General features: G+C 38.0%; 1 protein-coding gene across 9 annotated transcripts in view; it reads right to left on the bottom strand.

The window, feature by feature from the left end:
• The window catches only part of Arhgef9 (Cdc42 guanine nucleotide exchange factor 9), a 307,395-nt gene that overhangs the window by 26,437 nt on the left and 259,756 nt on the right, over positions 1 to 21,202 (bottom strand). For all 9 annotated transcript variants that reach the window (XM_026778204.1, XM_005371537.3, XM_005371536.3 and 6 more), the window contains 2 exons: positions 7,273 to 7,505; positions 3,395 to 3,524 (listed from right to left, as the gene is read on the bottom strand). In XM_026778204.1, the coding sequence (XP_026634005.1) occupies positions 3,395 to 3,524; positions 7,273 to 7,505 (363 nt within the window). The remainder of the gene's footprint in view (positions 1 to 3,394; positions 3,525 to 7,272; positions 7,506 to 21,202) is intronic.

The following is a 21,202-nucleotide window of genomic DNA, read 5'->3' as shown; positions in this document are numbered from 1 at the left end:
TGAGTATTGTAGAATATTATTTTAACTGGGCAAAGATGTGTTACATTTGTTTATGCTGCAAAATATTACTTTAACTGTGAAAAGGTGTGTTACTTTTGTTTATGCTGCATTTGTTTAACAATGTGAGGATGTGTGTTTAATTATGTAAAGATGTGTTGTATCTGATTCACCTTGCCTGCCTAAGGTACCAGGACTAATAAAAAGCTGAATGGCCAATAGCTAGGCAGGAGAAAGGATAGGCATGGCTCATGGGCAGAGAGAATAAATAGGAGAAATCTAGGTTTGAGAGAGAAGAGAAGAAAGAATAAGAGAAAGGAAGAGAGAATGAGAGAGACATCCAGGACAAGAAGCTAGGCAGATGCCAGCCAGCCTGAGACACTGAGAAGCAATGAAAGTAAGATATATAGAATTAAGAAAGGTAATAAGCCCTGAGGCAAAAGGTAGATAAAGAGAGACAGGCTATTTAACTTAAAAGTTAAGGCTAGCCAGAAACATGCCTAAGTTAGGCCAAGCATTCAAAACTAAAAATAAATCTCTGTGTCATGATTTTGGGAGCTGGTTGGTGGCCCAAAAGAAAAAGCCTGGTACAAATAAGACCCAATATGTTTGTTGATGAAAAATGCCAGGTTTTAATGTCAAAAGGTTTGAACAGTCCAGAAGTAAGGGCAAAAGAATGTCACCTTTTTCAACGAGTCTAATTTTCAGTGGCAGCTGTGTTAACCAATGTGTCAATAAGTGCAGAGAAGTAATGAATCTACCTGGGCCTACGTTTAACCTTCTGGACCACGGCAAGTCTAGGTCATTTCATCACCTTCACTTTTAAATGGATACCTTTTCTATATCCATCATACTATTATGTTGTTTCCAATGTTTCTTTCTGTTATAGAGTACAATAGTAAGCCAGAAAAGGACATCAAGTATTAAACAAGCAGGCAAGAAAAGGAGCAAAACCACAGAGAGAAAATTATCACCACATTTTCCAGCTCCCAAATATGAGCTACAAACATGGGCACTTTCTGAAGATCTTCAGAAAAAAAAAGGCTGAAGAGACACTCTCGGGGTTATGTTCCATTTCTCTTTGTTTAAAATGATTTAATGTGAAAGGAGGCAAAATGACAGCTCATCCAAGCCTCTGAACCAGAGAACTGAGAAATGGAAAATTTCCAGAAACTGCAGTCCATGGCAACAGGCTCTCCTCTCCTCTGCCACTCTAAATTGCTCTAAGTTATAATCACTTCAGGAAGGACATGACAATTTAAGTGATCTCTTTATTTTTCAGGAGCTATGGGGGATAGAGTAGTCTTCATAGGGTATAATAAGTGACTGAATAGGGGAACGGAGTTACATAAAGAAATCTGAATATTCATGAGAAAAAGATGAGGAGAAAGAGACAGACACTGATTTAAGGCAGGGTTTTCTGCTCTTTAGCCAGATAATCTGATTTCCCAAGCCAACGACAATTGCCTGTATGTCACCAATCCTACCTGTTCTTCAAGGGAGATTAGGTTTAGAAGGTTTTCCCTGTGAGAACTGTTTTCATTTGAAGAGTAAAGCAGAAATCACCACGAGGACATTTTTTGACAATCCCCACATTTTGTTTATAATCTGAGAGAGGTAGGAGAATGGTCCAGACGGGGAAACATTGCTTGCCTGTTTATTTGTAAAGCTTGCCTAAGGCAGCCACTGTCTGTTATCTCCTGCCTCCTTCAGTCGTTCTCCGCCATGCCCTCCAGAAACACTGTCAGAATTAACTGTATGCGTCTACTCAAGGAGCACCTCCCTCATTCCAGAAATATAACAGGAAATGCTTTCTCGGATGCTGATTCCTTAAACCATGGCTCAAGTCCTTGGAGTTTCCTAAAAATAAAGCTCTTTGGGTAGACGAAAGGCTTTCAAACTTTTATTCACCTCTTCAATGACTGGAGACTCAGACAAGGGAAAAATTGTTTCAGGGCAGAAGAAAAATCTTCCAGAGAATGGGAATTTGGTGGCTTTTTGGTACCTTTCCTTACAAAGAAGCCCGAAAAAGGGCAGAAAAAGGGTCTTGCCAAACAGTTTCAGAGGCTCTCTGTTGGTAAGCTTGCTTGCTTAAAGTTAATTTAGTCAAGCTCCTTATTTCTGCTACACCAAGAGAAAAGAGGAAAAAACACATAAAAGATAATCCATTATTTTCTAGTAAGTCTTGGCCAGTGATGGTTTCTCCTTATAAACAAGACTGTTTGCATGCATGTATGTGTGTGTATGTATGTGTACATACATATATATGTGTGAAAATATAAGTGTATAAATGAATAAAATGAATGCATATATTCTCTCTATTCATTGTTTTGTATCTCAAGGTATCACTTCTATTCTACCCTTAGAGGACTTTATCAAACAGGATAAGAATGTGTCAACTGATAATAACTGTGATGTTTTTAAATCATCTACATTAGGAAGAATAGAAGTAGCAGAAAAAAATTGCCTGAACATTGGCTAACTCTTTGTTAAGACTAATAATGGTCCCCCTGGGATAGACTAAACAATTTGAAATGTTAAAAAAAATGTTACTTAAATGTAAAAAAATTATACCTGAGGCGAGGGCAATACAACAAGGTATGGGATCTACATTTATACTATCACCATAAAGTTTGAGAATGTCACTTCCTGCCTGCTGACATTTTCCTTCTTGGCTATGTCAGCCTACAGAGTATCCGGTCACAAAACTTGGGCCTGTGAGATGAGTAATAAATGTTATTACTCCTAGTTAGTGGCATTTGGGAAGGAAAGGTCGATGACTTCAGTCATTTCCGTTCCAAGTTCAAAGAAACTGTAGGTGTCTACACTGGGATGACTAGGTGGAATAAATTATTTTTAGAATGATGATGAAAACAGAGCTCGGCCGTTGGATTTAGCAGGATGATAGTTATGGCCTAGAATATGCATGCTTGATTAGTCTAGTAGATATACTAGGATGAGGTGATCTCACCAAGAGCAAAAGAAGTATATCTGCTATTCTGTATGATTATAAAAAAAGAGTACCAAGCCTTTATTTTGTGCTTTGGAATATATTAGTATGTACTACTTTTTAATCTGTCTGTGAAGTTCATGATCTTAAATCCAGGACAGACAGAGCATTGGAATGGTACTAGGCAAATTCAGTTGTTTCCTAATAACACACAAAGAAATGAAGACTATCTTTCTTAATATGTCACAATAAAGTAAAATAAATAAAGTCACAATGATTTCCCCAAACTCCAGAAACTACTCTAAATACCCCTTCCTTGGTAGGAAAGTTTGTTTTGGGATTAATACAGATCCTTCTTTCTAATTCCCTTTTAATTGTTGGCTAAGATGACAAACTTTTCAACAGGCAACTGGGACCTCCCAACACCCGTTTTGATGAAGGTCCTACCTCCCAGTCTAGGACAGAGGCCTGCCATTGCGCGATCTTGTCAATATTCTCCAGACGTCGCTTGCGTTCATTGATCTGCTGAGTCACATTGCGCATGACAGCCAACGCAGCTGCAACGTATCTGTAATCACTGTGAAGGTGTAAGAGCGAAAGGTGGATGAATTGATGTGCAATATGTCAATCTTAAAAACATCTTTCCTTTTTAGAAAGACTCTTGATTATCAGATGGTAACCCTACATCACCTAGAGAACAACTACATTTCCAAGTCCTAGTTTTGGAAGAGATAACTATGTGACTTATGTTCATACAGAAGTTGTGTCAGCTCCATAGGTATTCTACCTGTAAACATTTTCACAGGTGAAATAGACATCTTTATCTTTATACCTCTCTGTTTGTGTTCGATCTGATAAAGCCAGCCAAGGATCAAGAAGAAAGCATTAGGAGTGGCATAGTTCACTCTAGCCATCTCTTCCCTCTGGAAATACAGTCTCTGCCCATGGTCACCATGACTTTTTCTCTGGCACCATAAGGAGAGAGGTATAGCATAATGTATGAGGACACAGGATTTGAAGCTAGACTCCATGAGTTCACATCCAACTTTATTGCTAACTAGAAAAGTTGCCTTTAGCAAGTATCATTCACACTTGATTCAATGTTCTCATGCATAAAATGGGGGAGAATTTTGGCAGAATTTATTGAGAGGGTTAATAAATTAAATGTAATCATCCATGCATACTAATTTACTCCTGATCCCTAAGTATTATTGGTATTTTTATTTCAAATGAAATATTTCTCCAGTAAGTAGATACAATACAGGATGCCCCCCCCCCACACACACAGAATTCTTGGTCTGAGAAGTAAAACCTATACCCTAGATTCTGGAAACATTTGATAACTCATGTGTTGAAAATCCTATAATTCTACCCAATTTTGTCTACTTGTCTGACCTAATTTCCAATTGAACAGCTCTTATGAAAGGCAGATTAGACGTGCCATTCCAGCCAAATGATACAGACAGAATGACCTGGGAAGGCAATAAGATTCATTACCGCTCAGTGTAACTACCTTCTCTTAGGAAAGCTAAAAAATCGTGTGGTTGTAGCCGTCTTTCTCTCCCAGCACTGATTAAAGAAAATGTCATGAGAAACAGATGCAGAATGTTATTTTTCTTCTTAATGTATTGGAGAATGGGATGATAGAACAAATATGGGCCTAAGGAGGGGAGTTCTCATCTCCAGGACGGATGCTATGCAACACCCCCTTAGGGAACACCCAGGGCTCTAACCTGTAACTTTTACACGATCCAGAACTATGGACCTCAAACACTATTATCACATTGTAGTACCAGCTTTTCTCTGAACCAATTCATTCTTTCTCAAGAAAGTTAGTATTCTTATTTTGAGACTTAATGAATGTTATCTATTACTATGATGAGTCATATTGAGTATATTATCGACTAATTATACTTTTCTAAGTCTCTTCAAAACCTGCTGTCTAAGGAGCAGGCTCTCTCAACTAGTCCTTGAAGTGCTAACGGCTTGGATTCACCTGTAGAACTTCCTATCTGTCCTGACTGTATGAAATCCTTTCACAGCCCTTGTTCCTGTCTAAGGTTGATTTAGGTCTCTACCCTTGTCAGGGTTTCTTCCTGACAAGACTGTCTGAGCCTGCCACTTAGACACAGGACAGAACAGTGACAAAAATAAGTACATCAGTTCTCCAGGCCCAGTTGCCTATCTGCTGTGTCTTTTTGTTAGTTGATTTGAGGTCATCAGTATTTTAATCCACTTTCTGGGAAGTAATCATTCTGCACAGTATGGTACCACAGTCACATTTAATTAAACTGAAGTAAGCTAATAAAAATCAGTTCCTCGGTTGTATTAGTTATAATCTTAGTTACTCCAAGGTCATATACACAGGACACTTAAGTGGACACTGAGGATATCAAAATGCTTTTCCTGACCACAAGTATTAAGCAATCATGGCTGTTGTTCTAGAATGGTTGGTTTTGCCATTTTTGCCGGCTATCTTTCTTACAATGGTTGAAGGATGAATGTTATCGTATCTAATCTGTACTACTAGCTTTAAAGGTCAATAAGATAAGAAAAGAGATGTGTTGTATTCCGAACTCTGGTTAGTGTCTCTGAGTTCTCAGATGAGGTCTGCTTGCCACCCATTACTGCGAGTGTGGAACCAAAATTTTCTAGTTTTAGATACATGAACGAATTCTACTATTATGTATTAATATATGATATGTATATATTTTTGTTTTTCTTAACTTAAATAAGGGGCAATTATGTCAAGTTTTCACTAGCAAATGGAATTGTATTTATCACTTTTCATCCAGTCTTCTACCTCAGAGACCTCCCTGGTTGTTTCATTTCATATTTGACTAAGTCTTTAAGACTTGCCTACAGGTTGCTTGGGACATCTTAATATAACTCCCAGAAAACTAAAAAAAGGTTTTCTCTGGCATTGTCTTCTGTCTTTATCTTTTTCTTCCTTAGACATATCCTTACTCCTGTCAGTCTCTGGACCACTGTCATGAGACCTAGTATTATTCCTTCAATTAAGCTGTAGAAGGCTGATAGGGAAATATTTGAAGTTGATGTAGAAATTTGCCTAATAAATGTGATCATTGAGTCTTCATCATTGGAAACAGATGATGAAGGGAAAAGCCTCCAGACTGACTATTCTGTAGCAAGTGATCAACCCTAGGATTGCACATGCAGAAAACACATATATCAGGTTGTATACATTTATATGTATATATAACAATTTTTAAAGAAGAAGAGGTCTTGAGGGAGCAAGAAAAAAAAACATGGAAGGAGTAAGGAGGAGGACATGAAATAGGAAAACGATGTAACTATATTTTATTTTAAAATGCAAGTTGGGGAACTTTAGTGAAAGACTTCTTTTTTTCTTGGAATGCATATTATAAGAATTAGTGCTGAGCTGAACCAACAAGCCCAAAGCCAGGAATTTCATACCAAATAAAGACAAACTAAAAATATTCTGAGTCTCTATGTTTTGAGGTAAGATATATGAAAGGGTGGGGCTTGTTTACTGTAAGGCATCACCATGAATGGGGATTATTTTTAGCACATACCATACTGGTAAGAGATTAATTGCATCATTTCCACTCAAAGCGATAGCCTTCATAGCCCTGGCTGGGGAAGTTTCCCTGAAAAAGATTTAGGAACTGTGGACTGTGATGTCACATGACTTTAATTTTAGCACTCCGGAGGCAGATCTGTTTTAGCTAGAAACCAGCTTGGTCTATTGACATAACGAGTTACAGTCCAGGCAGGAATACAGAGTTGGACTCAGTCTCAAAGAAAGAGGAGGGAAAAAAAGAAATATTTAAAAACTAAAGAAAAAACATTAAGGAAAGTCTCAATCTTTTTTACCTCCACACAATTCTAAGTCTGTATAAAATGTCCAGTGGGTGGGGTAGAAAAACTCAGTATGCAATTAGCTTTGCAGAAAGAATGCAGGATTAGTACTAGTTGGGAAAAGTATTATTAGAGCATCTGAGTATTTTAAACAGAATGGAATAAGTGGTTGAGCAGTTACTATGTGAGGTTTGACTCATGAGACTGAGCCTCGTATTAAAAGTCAAGCTATAAGCTGCAGTCCATGAAAGTGTGGTATAAGTTATATAATAATGACAATGCATGGGATTTGGTATGCATACGGTCTTACAAGGTTATACACAACTCTCTAGAGTATAGCCTTTACTTTCCTCACAAGGCCCTTGTGAAATAAAGAGGAATATATCATAAACTAACCACAGCTCAGAAACTGAAAAGCTATATATTGTCAAAAGATACCAATATTTAAAAGACATTTACTTCTGTGTCCTCAAATCCTTTACCTGTGGTCTTGGGCAGTATACTTAAGGAGCTCAGCTAACTGTAAGGGATATTTGCAGATCTTCTGTACTGGAGTCAAAAGAAAGCCATCGATAGCAATGTCAATCATCTGCTGCAAGAGTCGGCAGGCCTCAAAAAAGTGTTGATAGCGGCTGTCTTTCATGAGCTTGGAGAGCTCCATGCAGGCATCCAGGTGGTTGTTACAATATTCTGAGTATATCCAGAATCCATCTTGCTGTGGAGAAAAGAAGGGGGAAAAAGGCTCAGAGAACCTAAAGAAGTCTTAAAATAATAGAAAGACAGATCCTGTTCATGAAGAAGGACGCTTAAAAGAAATCCCACACTAGCTCAGAAGTGAGTATAATAGAGGGTTATCTATTTAGGGGTAGACTCACAGATCACAATCCTCTGCTGGAACAGGGAACAGCAATCGAATCATGCAGCCAGAAAAGAGGCCAGATGTGCACTTTACATCAGCATGAATAGTATGGCCAACTGGGTGGGAAACTTAAAGGCTACTGGCTGTAGGAATTCCTACAGCAGGTTCATATGTAAGAATATTAAGGTAAGCCGGGCGGTGGTGGCGCACGCCTTTAATCCCAGCACTCGGGAGGCAGAGGCAGGCGGATCTCTGTGAGTGAGGCCAGCCTGGTCTACAAGAGCTAGTTCCAGGACAGGAACCAAAAGCTACGGAGAACCCTGTCTCGAAAATTAAGAAAAAAAAAAGAATATTAAGGTAATGTTAATTTTGATTTGATTCATAGTTTAGTAATAAAGAATTAAGAGATAGCTATGCAAGTGGTAGCTACAGAAACCAATCGTAAAGTTCATGTGGCGATAATGAGTAAGTGGGAAAAGTAAAACAATTCTGGGTAGTTAAGGGACACCAACTTTACCAATAGTAAACAGAATATGGCAAATAAAATTCTAGTACCTATTAGAAGAGAGTAGCCAGAGATTCTAGTTCTTGCAATGACAGACTAACACATTCTGCCATTGAAAGAAGCTATGAAAGTCTAAAGAGTATAATGAAATTTTCCCGAAGAAATTATTATCCATAAGAGCCAGAGGCCCAGGACACCTGCTGCAAGATAATGTCCCCTAGATGTGACAAGGGAAATGTACTCATGAAATCTCAACATGATTGCCTGAAAAAGACCACCATAATGACAACACTGGCTGACATGCCAATTCTACATGGACCTAACCTAGATAAAGAGCTACAGGTGGCCAATGGCTGCTCTTTCTCTAAAGACAAGCTCCTGTAGAAGTTATCCAATTCCAAAGGGGAATATATGTACATATGAGCTATACCCAATGGACTCAGTAGGTTGTATGTACAATGTGCATATATGTATATGTTGATATACATATATATTTATATATATATACACACATGTACATATAACAATAAATAGTAAGTGATCAAGAATTTTTGAGGGAGAGGGGAAATATGGGAGCAGTAGGAACCAGAGGGCTATGTAGCTGCAATGTTCATGTACAAAGTTCCAAAAAAAAATTTTAAACGACAGTATTTAAAGAAGGAGAAATGGAAAGAATCACATAGCTATCTGAAAACGTTCTAAGAAGCATAAGACTGTGGATCCCAAGGACAGAATTAAATTGGTGTGTTCTAGAGATAGCTAGGAGACAGAATGGCTAGATTAAGTTACATGGGAAAAAGAAAAGAAAATATGGGGTCAATGACATAAGAGTATTCTGGATGTTCAGAACCTTAGTGATTTTAGGTTTGAATCTTAGTAAGATAGGAAGTATTGAAGGACCTGACACATTTATAACAAATACATATTTAAAGAACACACATAAAAGTAACATTATATGCAGCAAACAAGTTATATTTAGGAATATACAAACTCATACAGTTTAATCAACATATTAGTGAATGATGAATGGATCAAAGAGGAAATAAAATATCTCCTGGAACTAAGTGAAATAAAATACAACAAAACCTCTGGTACCCATTAAATGGAGTTCTACAAGGGAATTTATAGCTAAACTATCATAAAAAGCACAAATAAATGACTTAAGGAACCAACAAAATTTTGGAAAAACAAGAATAAAACAAATCTAAACTTGGTCAATTGCACAAAAAAATAAAACTCACAGCATAAATTAATGAACTAGAAAAAATACAAAGAATCAACAAAATTAAGGGCTGGTGCTTTGAGAAAATAAACAAGATCAACAGACCTTTGGGTCAACTAATGAAATGGAAAAACAAAAACGAGCAAAAACAATGACCCAAATCAACAAAATTAGAGTGAAACATGGGACAAACTACAACAGACACCATAGAAATTCAGAACCTTGTAAGGGAGTATTTTAAAAACCTATATTCCAATAAGCTGGAAACTTAAAAGAAATAGATGAAATTCTAGATTAAGTCAAACCACCAAAATTAATCTAAGAAGCAATCAACAACCTAAACAAATCCATAACAAAGGAGAAGACTGAAATAGAAATAAAAAGCCTTCAAGCTACCAACAGTCCAGAGCCAGATGGATTTACCAGGAAATTCTACCAGATATTCAAAGATCTGTAACCAGTCCATTTTAAACAAAAGAAGCAGGAGGAGGAGAAGAAATAAATATCATAAGCATTCCCAAACTCCTTCAATCACGCTAAATAAAGCCCAAACCAAGTAAAGACACACACACAAAAAAGAAAACTGCAGTACAATATCCTTGATGAGCAACAGACTTTAAAATTCTCAATAAAATACTTGCAAATGAATAAGACATTTATCAAAAGGAGTATACACTATGACCAAGCTAGCTTTATCCTGGAGATGCAGGGATGGTTTATCATTTGTAAGTCAATAATTATAAGTACAAATGAACTTGAAGAGAAAAATCCCATGACCATCCCAATTGATGATTCACAAAGTGGCCTGAGACAAAATCTAGCATTACTTCCTGATAAAACTCTCAGAGAGAGCAGAATTAGAGGGAACAACTTCAGCATAATTAAAGCTATGCATGATAAGCCTACATTCAATATCATCCTATTTGAAGAAAAGCTTGAAGCAATTCCACTGAAGTCAGTAATGAGACACAGATGTCCACCATTTCCACTCCTTTTCAATACTGTGCACAAAGAAGCAGCAATAAGACAAGAGAAGGAAATTAAAAGGATACAAATAGGAAAATAATCCTTATTTGCAGATGACATATTATACAAAAAAGATTCCACAAGTCTATCAGAAAACTTCTAGAAATGAAATAGAATTCCACCAACATGACAGGATACAGAATCAACTTGCACAAATCTACAGATTTTCTATACTCCAAAAAACATGTAGAGAAAGAGATCCCATGTACAATAGCCTCATGGAAAATAAAACATCCAGGAATAACCTAAATCAAAGATGTGAATGACCTCTACAATGAAAACTTTAAACTTCTGAAGTAAGTGATAGAGAAAGACACTAGAAAATGGAAAGACATGCCGTGCTCATGGATTGGTAGAATTAACATTGTGAAGATTACCATTCTACCAAAAGCCATTTACAGACTCCATGCAATCCCAATCAAAATTCTCATTACATTCTTAATAGGAACAGGGGGGAAAAAACTAGCTTTATATTTGTATGGAACCACAAAAGTTCCTCAGACAGCCAAAAACAATTATGAATTAAAAGAACAGTGCTGGAAGAATTACCATTCCAGAGTTCAAAATATATCATACAGCCAAAAAGTGGGCCTGGTATCTGAACAGCATTCTCAAAATAAGAAACAGAAAGAAAGAAAGAAAGAAAGAAAGAAAGAAAGAAAGAAAGAAAGAAAGAAAGATGCTCCTTGTCCCTAGCAATTAGGAAAATGCAATTGAAATAACTTTGAAATTTCATCTTATCCCAGTAGAATGGCAAAGCTGAACAAAACAACCAAGAAGGAATGCTGGAGGGGATTTGGAGATAAGGGACCCTCATTCACTACTGATGCTATCTCAAACTTGTCCAGCCACTCTGCAAATCTGTGTATATTCCTCAAAAAGCTAAACTTCAATCTACTTTATGACTCAGCCGTAGCACTCCTCGGCATATGCCTAAAGGACTTGAGTGCTTACTCTACAGACACTTGCTCATTCGTGCTCATTGCTGCTCTCTCCACGATAGTTAAGAAATGGAAAAAAACTAAGTGTTCTCCAAATGACAAAAGGATAACATAAAAGTGATACATGTGCACTATGGCATGTTATTCAAGGTAAGGAAAATTGAAATCATAAAGTTAGCAGGTAAATGGCTGGAACTAGCAAAGATAATATTGAGTGAGGTAACCCAGATACAGAAAAACGAACACTGTAAGGTCTCTTTCAACTGTGAATCCTAGCTCCAAATCTGCAGATGTGAGTATATAATTTGAGTAACTACAGGAATCGGGAAGGTGAAAAGGGAACACTGTGGGGGCAAAATGGAGCAACAGAGACTGGAATGGTAGGGTACAAGTGATCTGAGGTGGGAAAAGGGAGAAGTGGGCAGCTTTAATTAGGGAAGGGGAAGTAGATAATTACAGAAGAATGAGGACGAGAGTAATCTGAAAAAGTCATAAGGAATCATACTGCTATCTATCTAAAATACTTGTAAATATATATATGTACATATTTATACATAATTTAAATGAAAATTTCCCATTTTGACAGGCAAAGTTCTCTCCATAGACAAACCCCTCAACGGCAGGGATGAGAAATCCTCTTTTGCATTGTTGGCCAGGGTAATCCTAGATACTGTCCAAACATTATAGGCCATTGCTGCGGTCCTTGGTTACCTCCCAGGTGTGAAATGTAACACCTTATTATTTATCATGTATACTATGAATTTCAGACAGAGTACCCAGATGACCTGACCTGAATTTGACTTGAAAAGACTCCACCATGAGAAGGCTCTACCAGAAGGCACCAAGCAAGCTTCCAAAGAAGGGAAATAACAAATAATAATACCAAATATAATGCTATGAATGGCAACAATGTCCACCATGTCACAATGACCTTAAGAATGCAGTAGTGCCACATATACTTTGCAGTGGCCATCAGTTCTCTAACTGAACTTCTGCTTGAGGGAAATTATGGCTCATACTTGAAACCTAGTTAATTGCCCTAATCTAGTGAAGTCATAGATCTTGGAGGAGCACCTACAACCACCTCCTTACTAAGCCACTGTAATACCTAACTAATTCTAAATGCTTATCCTTATACCCACACATAAGTATAGGCTTTACCCCTTATCAGAGAAACTTCTCTTTGAAACTGACAGAGACCATGATAGAAAACCACAATCATTCACAATGCAGTTGTGAAGCCTCACCCCAAACGATGTATCTACATCATAACTCCTACACTTAAGACTCAGGGATACTGAAGAGATGGGTAAAAAGATTTTAAGGGCCAGAAAACAGTATGTCTCTTGGAAACGTCAGATGCTAAACCTATGAAGTTTGGTAACCAGCATGGCTGCCTAAACATTATGTGAACAAATATAGTACCAATAAATATGCTAACATGGAAGGAGGCAGCTCACAGGTGTCAGCTCTAGACAAAGAACTACAGGCAACTAAAGAATGCTGAGAGCAGGAGAAATCGTCTCTCACATACGAATTGGTTATCCAATCCCAAATGGTCAGCTCTGAAAACATACAAATAATATTATAAACACTAAACACTAAACAGGCTGTATTATGTTTAGGAATATATAAAATTAAAGAAAAAGGCACCATGAATTCTAGATAGAGCAAGCAGGGATATATGCAGGAGAGGTTGGAGGGAAGAAAGGAAAGGGGAGAAATGACGTAATTATATTGTGATTTCAAAATATTTCAAGTAAGAATTGTAAGTCTTTAGGAGTTAGTTTAACACTGTCCATCAGAATAATAGTAGACATTTTTCTCTTAGGGTCTATGATCCACCTAGCCACAGGTTCCTCGTGCTACAAAGTGATGGAGGAAGGTCATTGGTTAAAAAAATAAAGAAACTGCTTGGCTGGCCCTCATAGGTTAAAACATAGGTGGGAGGAGTAAACAGAGCAGAATGCTGGGAGGAAGAGGAAGTGAGCTCAGACTCGACAGCTCTCCTCTCGGGGGCAGACGCCTCAGAAAGACGCCATGCTCCCGGCTCCTGGGCGGACGCGGGTATAGCTCTGCTCTCTGAGGCACATGCGATGAAGCTCTGACCCAGGATGGATGTAGGCTAGAAGCTCCCTGGTAAGCCACCTTGTGGGCTACAACAGATTATAAGAAATGGGCTAGTCCAGGTGCGAGAGTTAGCCGAGAAAAGGCTAGATATAATGGGCCAAGCGGTGTTTAAAAGAATACAGTTTCCGTGTAATTATTTCCGGTAAAGCTAGCCGTGGGGGCGGCCGGGTGCCAGGGACGCAGCGCGCCGCTCCTATTTCAACAACAAAGCTTCCAGGTATGCATTTGATCTTGCAACAGGACTTAAATACAATCATAAAATTGTTGGCTACTCCCATTACACTCGCGTCACCATTGCCTCAGTGGAGATGTCTTGTCCAACCGTCTTTATTTAGGTCATAGGGTTCACAGCTGAGTAAGGCCAATGACTCCAGCAGCATGCGCAGACCTCTCAGCACCAGGCAAATGAGGTACTGAGGACAAAGTTTCTAAGTCAGTAGTAGCTTGATTTCTCGAGGTTCTATGCCTAAAGCATGTATTAGCCTTGGCAATGGGATCTTACCATGAAGTTCTGGAAAGTAACCAAGAGCATCAGCAATACCCTATGATGTTTGGGGTTTCGGGGAACTCACTGGCCAACAATTCCAAAAGAAACAATCTATTCCTGGGACTGGGCTTTGCATTTCTTAGCCTCTGGCATCTAGTAGGAATATTTTTGCCCCTTTATAGAAAAACTTCATTTTAACTCTTTTTATGCTATGTATAGGTATATTTTAGGAAGCTTCTGTGGTACTTTGGAAAAGTCTTTAATGCTATTTATCACTCCTAGTTTTCCTCTTCTACCTGTCATCCCTTCGCTGACCCTAATTTATCTCTCTCTGTTACACAATTGCAGTTTTACCCTTTCCAGCAATGCATTCCATCTGCTGGCCCTGAATGCCCCTCTCCATGACCCCTTAATAATTTCCTGAACTCTATGGGTATTCCAAATGAAACACACATATGTAAAAATTTAAAGGTAAATTAGTCTCTGAACCCTTGTCAGGGACGCTTGTATTTTCAGTAGATGATCATCAGCACAAAGACCTACAGAGTGGCCAAGGTGCAGAGAACAAAAGACTGCAGAATAGTCAACCCTAAGTGGAACTTTATATACTACTATTCCCTGGCACTGAGGCTCAGAGATCCCTGCAGAAAAAGAGGAAAGTGTGTAAAATCCAGAGCCAATGGATAACTCTAAGAAAACAATGTCTTCTGCATACAGGAGCGAAGCTGCTTGCGTGAGCTCAGAGCAGTGACACCATGAAGATAACGGTGTAAGCCATGTCAGGCCAAGTCCCAGAGAGAAGAGTTGGACAAGAAATTTTACCACTAGCCAAGGAGCTTTAGGCAACTGTAACTGCTGGCAGGGTAAAGGGCAGTTTTGTCTAAGAGTGTAGCACCAGATGAGCTGATAACACCCCAGTGGACCATCGGGTCGCGTAGTCAGGAATATTGAGCAGCACAAGTTGCCCTTGGTTGGGAAAAACAAGGACACAAAGTTTGGGTGGGTGGGAAGAGAATGAGAAACTTGACCTGGGAAGAGTTGGGGACAGAAGGTGAATATTATTATGAAAAATTCTTGAAGAATTAAATAAAAATATAAAAGAATTTAAGTGCTAGTTAAAATTAATAACCATTACATAAATCAGTCTTTTAATTTTGAATTATCTCTCAAATACTTTTCTAAATTACACTAAATGAGTAGTTTAATAAAATACAAAAAGCTCACAAATAATTTAAGAATTAGCGAGGTATAAAAGCTTTAACAATCTCTGCCATAAAATGTTTCCTAATTGGATAATAGCAGCTCACTTTAGGACAGTGGCTCTGAATGTTAAGCTTTTCAGTGGAGCCCCGATTGAGTTTTACACTTCAATATTCGCTTCACGGGAGAAATACTTCACTAGTCTTTGACTAAAGAGAAATCAATATTTTGCAACTGGGTTGCTATTTTTTATATTCCCAAAATCACATGAATGTGTAGTAAGAACTAAAAATAGCAATCCATTCATATTAGCAAAGACTCTATTGAGAAAATCAGGAAAGTATAGAGGTGAACAATTTTCAGGATTTCATTATCTTTATGTAATATGATTTATAGGAAACATAGATTTGTTTTTTATTAAGTATTTGCTTAATTTTACTAAAGTATAATTTTATTCAATATTTTATTAACTATAATGGATGCATAAAATATTTGCTTATCAAATGAATGTTGTTTACTGTATTGCTCTCATTATAAAATATCTGAGCATACATGTCCAATTTTTTTCTACTGAATTAGAGATATTGAGGGAGGAGAAGGAGGTAGTTATGTAGAAGAATTACTCCATTTTTTCCTGTGATACTTGATGGTTTATAAAGTAGTGTGTTAGTAACAAGACGTCAATGGATTTCCTACTAGAAATATATCCATCTCCCTTCCTGTAATATACCCTAGGATTAATCCATAGAGGAGGAAGATATGAAGGCACTGCAGACCTCAGTATACAACCTAAGTGGTGTAAAATTGGTTGGTTACAAAATTACTGCAGAAGTGGGGGAGGGGGCGTGGCACGCCTTTAATCCCAAAACTCAGGGATCTCTGTGAGTTCAAGAGATTCTGTAAACCAAAGTGGTCTCCAGAATAAGTTCTAGGACAGTCAGAGATACGCAGAGAAACCCTGTCTCAAATAACCATAAATAAATAAATAAATAAATAATTACTGCAGATCACCAGAGCCAAACAGAAGGAGGTGAAATGGGGATAGTTTATCAGAACTAATCAACCAAAAAGTTAAAGATTTAAATCAAAACTATAATAGAGACTCAGATAGCATATGAGCAATAAAGAAAGAATTTTGTTACAAAACTATTGTTATAAAAGGAAGTACCTGATCAAATGAAATTGTTATCAGTGACTTACAAAAATAGGAAAGTCAGTCAACATACAGATATTAAAATATGTGTTAATGTATAAGAGTACGTACAACATACTTTTACACATAAGGATAAGAGAGATCATAGAAAAATGACTGAATGATTTCAAAATGTCAGGAGGAGAAAGCAAAATAAGTTAAAATTCCCTTGATTAGGTTAGGTTACATGGTCCCACTGAAACATCCTTAAAACAGAACTGCAATAGATATTAGTAGAGTTAAATTATTTTAAAATTTCATACATGTATACAATAAATTATGAAAATATCTACACTCCATCCTCTCCTTTCAACTTCTATATCTTCTTTACTTTCCTCTATCCAAACTCCCTCTCTCTCCAGAGCTCTGTCTCCAAACTTTCTCTCCAAACTCCAAAAGGATGATTTTCCCTTCCTCAAAAGCTATAACTGTTAACAGCACCTCATTAATGCATAGGATCTGGAGAATACCTTTCCCACTTATGATTGGATTTTGAACCTTAGAAAATAATTTACTTTTGCTACTTGGCTAGACCAATGCAATTACTGAACTGTATTCTAAATCTCATCAATTTATACACAGATAAGTGTAGCTATTCACTCCTCATCAAAAAAGTCTCTCTTTACAGCAAATGGAGACTATAACAGAAAGTAACAACTGGATACAATGAAAAGATCAAAAGATTGTTGAGAATGCAGCTCCAATGGATACATTTACATCACAGTTCCTGTATCTATGGCTCAGCACCACCACAGAAGTGGGAAGGCAGAAGGGCTGTGAGACAGGAAGTTTGCTGTCAAACAGTCTCTTCTAGAAATGGCTGCATAAACAAGTCCAGAACAATGACAATACCAATGGACATGTTAATGCGGAAGTGGTAAAATTTCACAGGGACCCACCCACAGACAAAGAACTATAAGAAACTAATGACTTCTTAGAGAAGGAGAATTAGCCTCTCTCAGGTATGAGCCACCTTACTGATTGCCCAATACAAGGTGGTCAGTCATGAAACTATATATATCAAAAAAACAAAAAGTGACTGAGCACTGTGTGTGTGTGTGTGTGTGTGTGTGTGTGTGTGTATAACCAAAGAAAAAGAAACTATCAACTCCAGAGTGGTGGGGACATGGGAGGCATTAGAAGGGTAAATGAAGAGGGGCTGGAGGTAGGAAAGGGAGAAGGTAAGTGATATAATTCTATTTCCATTAAAATATTTTTAAAAAATTGTAACCATCTTCTCAGTATGATATGGCTATGCAGCAGTTTTGGTAACCTGAGAAAGCCCTACACAAGATCGAGACATACATTATTAATTAGGATTCCTAGATTGCTATGATAAAGTACCATGTTCAAAAGCAACTTGGGGAGGAAAGAATTTAATTAATCTTACACTTCAGGTAGCAGTATATTACTGAGGGAAGTCAGGGCACGGCTGTATGTAGGGCAGTAACCTATAGACAGGAAGTGAACAGAAGAGATGTAGGACTGCTGTTTACTGCCTTACTCCCCTCGGCTTGAAAGAGAGAATTAGCCTCCCCTAGGGATGAGCCCCCAAGGTTGTCCAAGAAAAAGTGGTCAGTTCTAAAATCACACTCACAAGCTACGTTAAACAGACTCAGCAGGTTGCATTTATATAGTGATGTATTTATTTATATGTGTAATAATAATAATAATAATAATAATAATAAAAGAGGCCATTAGTTGGGGGGGACATGGGAAGTGTTGAGGAGACAGGACATGGGAGGAGCTGGAGAGAAGAGGTCTTCAGAAGATCCTGGCAGTCCTAGTAGTCTGCACTCAGGAGACAACTGACAGTTCACATAGCAGCAGCCTGACTCCAACCTCTATCAGTGAAATCTCCAGGGATTTTAGTTTATTATTTTTTGCTATCACATTCTCTAGCTAGACGATGCACTCCATCTCCTCTTGTTTTCCTAGAACTAAGTCATCTCCTAGAGGTAAGCAGTTCCTGTTCCAGTTGTCCTAATCCAAGGACCTATTCCTGTAGCTTTAATATTCTCCAGGTCCTTGATTTACAAGATGTCTCCCTCCAGGTGTCCGAACTGTCTGAACTGCTTTTCCTGGAGCCATTCCAGCACAGCAAGCCAGCTTTCACATTTTATAAGTTTCCTAAGCTACCACTTTTATTTCCTAGAATTATTTTAGCTACCTCTTTCTCGAATGCTCTGTCTCAGTGACTTAGAGTAACTACCAAGCATAAGTCTATGATAACTCAACAGGCCCGCTGCTCCAGCCTTACTGCCATGTGTAGCCAAGCTCTCATAACAAACGTACCCCCATTGACCCAACTTATTGTCACTCATCCAAGGCCTCATGACTTGAAAAACCCCACAGTTTTTTTCTGCCACAATGCACATGTCTAAAAATGGCCTTTCAAGTTTTAGCACTAGTGTCGTCTTCCACCACTGATATCTAGCCAATAGACACAGCTGTAGAGATTAGGACCTCAAGAGTTCTAAAAGCCACTGCACACCTTCTACAGCTCTTGCCGTTGTCAATACAGTATCCTGGACTACCAATATAGTATCTTCATTAAAACATAGAACTACTGAATGATCCCAGACATCATTCACTGTGGCACTGCATCTAGTGCCGAAATGTACCCTGCCTTCCACTATCTTAAACAGACTTTATATAAGCCAGTCTACAAATTCTGGATAGGGAAAATGTTTCTTAAAAGGCATATTTTTAAAGATTATAAAGATCTCAAACAAAATCTTTGTAAAACACAGCATCAAAGGAATGCAATAAACTATAAATACCCCCAAATGGAAATCCATAAATTGTTTAACAGAGAATCTAAAATAATTCTTTGGAAGAAGTCAAGTGAATGAAGAGAACAGGTATAAACAATCAACAAAATCAGAAGACAGTACAAAGTCAAAAGAAAAAGTCGAAGATATTAATAAACACCAAAAAAAAGAACCAAATAAAGTATTTGGAGCCAAAGACTTTGTAAAATAAATTTTAGAAGGAAAACAACATCAAACAGAAAAGGAATAAATTAATTCAAAAGATCACCTGAAACTACCCAGTGGAGAAAATGGAAAAGGGGGGAAATAAATAAATGCTTACAGGATCCATAGGATACAATTAAGAAATCTAATATTTGTAAAACTCAAGTTCCAGAAGAAAAACAGAGAGAGGGAGGATGGATGGAGGAATGGAAGGAGAGAAAGAGGGGGTGGGGAGGAGAGCACATTTAAAGAAATGGTGGTTGGAAACTCCCCATATCTGGGGATAAAATACAAATACTTAGGTTCAAGAGGCTTAGTGATCTCTAGTATAATAATATTAAAAAAGTAGAGTTCACCAAAAGATTGCACAAAACTCAAAGAATTCTAAAAACAGAAAAACAAAAGAACATTACACGGAAGGAAGTTTTGATAAAGATCCAAAGCTTTCTCAGATTCCTTGTCTTAAGCGTGGATCAGGCATGGGAACAGCACCTAGCAAGACACAGATGAGCAGAGAACTGAGGCAAAAACGTCTCTGAGGATTAGATGGAAACATTAAATGGATTTTTCTGTACATATCATGGCACATAATACTGGATTGATCCCATACTGACATTCAGAGAGATACCTGGGGAGCTGAAATTGGCCCTGCTGTATTTAACATGAAGAGCAAAAAGTCAACATGCACCAATATTGTTGTTTGTTCCCTATGCCATGGCTGGAGGTCATGTTTTTTTTTGAGACTAGATGTTGTTGTTCAGAAGTCAACAAATATGTTCATAACCTGCTACACACTTGGTGTTTCGGTGGGGGGGGCAATGTGGGTCTTTGAAACAATTCAACTGGAAAATATAGGAAAGTAATATTCAGGTCTTAATATATAACCTAGGTTGATCTTGAATCATTATCCTCCTGTGTCTCCTAAGCAAGGTAGAAATATGATCAGAACCAGAGACCACAGGAGACTATGGGTACATTATCCAAACCGTGAGGCAGGCATCAGGAAGGACAGATCAGAGGAGGTCCACTACTGTAAAATGGAATACTGAAAGACCATCCCCGAAAGGTGATTAGTATTGTGACCCAATCCATGAAGGAATGTCCATGAACAAGACCAACATCAGTGATGTGAGCTCACAATGGACTATAAAAGGGCACTACTGGCATCTGGTAGCCTAGAATGGAGCATTGTGTGGGGAGACCAGAGGAGTGGGACAGGAAAGACTATCCAGACTCTGCATTTCCATCTAGCCTTGTCTTTTTCACATTTATTCCTCCTTTAGTAAATACCTAACATCAATTTAGCATGCCAGCTTGGTTCTCCCTTCTCCCTCTCCTTTTTCCCATTCTCCCTCTTCCTGTCTCCCTCGTCTTCTATCTCTCTCCTCTTTCCCCATTTCCCCTCTTCCTACCTCCATTCCCTCCATCCCACCCTCACATTTTGTTCCCTTTTCCTGTTCCCTCTCTTTCTCTTCTTGATCCCCTCCATTTTTCTATTCAATAGTCCTTTACAAAATACAGAGTGTCTATGAGTCTGTGAGATTTCTGGCTCAGATTCCTTAGATTCACACTGGGAAAGTTTGAAGACTGCATCCCTTTACTCTAATCTTTTCATTCTACCTTTCACCCAAACTGCCTCATCTCCTTTGTCCCTACTGATGCCCTTTCTTTTGACGTTCCTCTTCTTCACATTTGACCTATCAACCCAATAATAGTCACTAGTCTCACTTTCATTTTTCCTATCCACTCATGACCACAGTAATCGATATCTTGTGGCATGAGGTTCTATCAGAGTTCCCTTACTTCCTAAAATGGTTATTATTTAAAGGGTACTTTAAATGCATGGGATAAAACCGGAATCTCTGAACATGG

This window comes from Microtus ochrogaster, unplaced genomic scaffold (genome assembly GCF_000317375.1).
Source record: "Microtus ochrogaster isolate Prairie Vole_2 unplaced genomic scaffold, MicOch1.0 UNK112, whole genome shotgun sequence".
Classification (NCBI taxonomy): domain Eukaryota; kingdom Metazoa; phylum Chordata; class Mammalia; order Rodentia; family Cricetidae; genus Microtus; species Microtus ochrogaster.
Note: the sequence above shows the minus strand (reverse complement) of the source record. Positions and strands in the feature narration are given on the sequence as shown.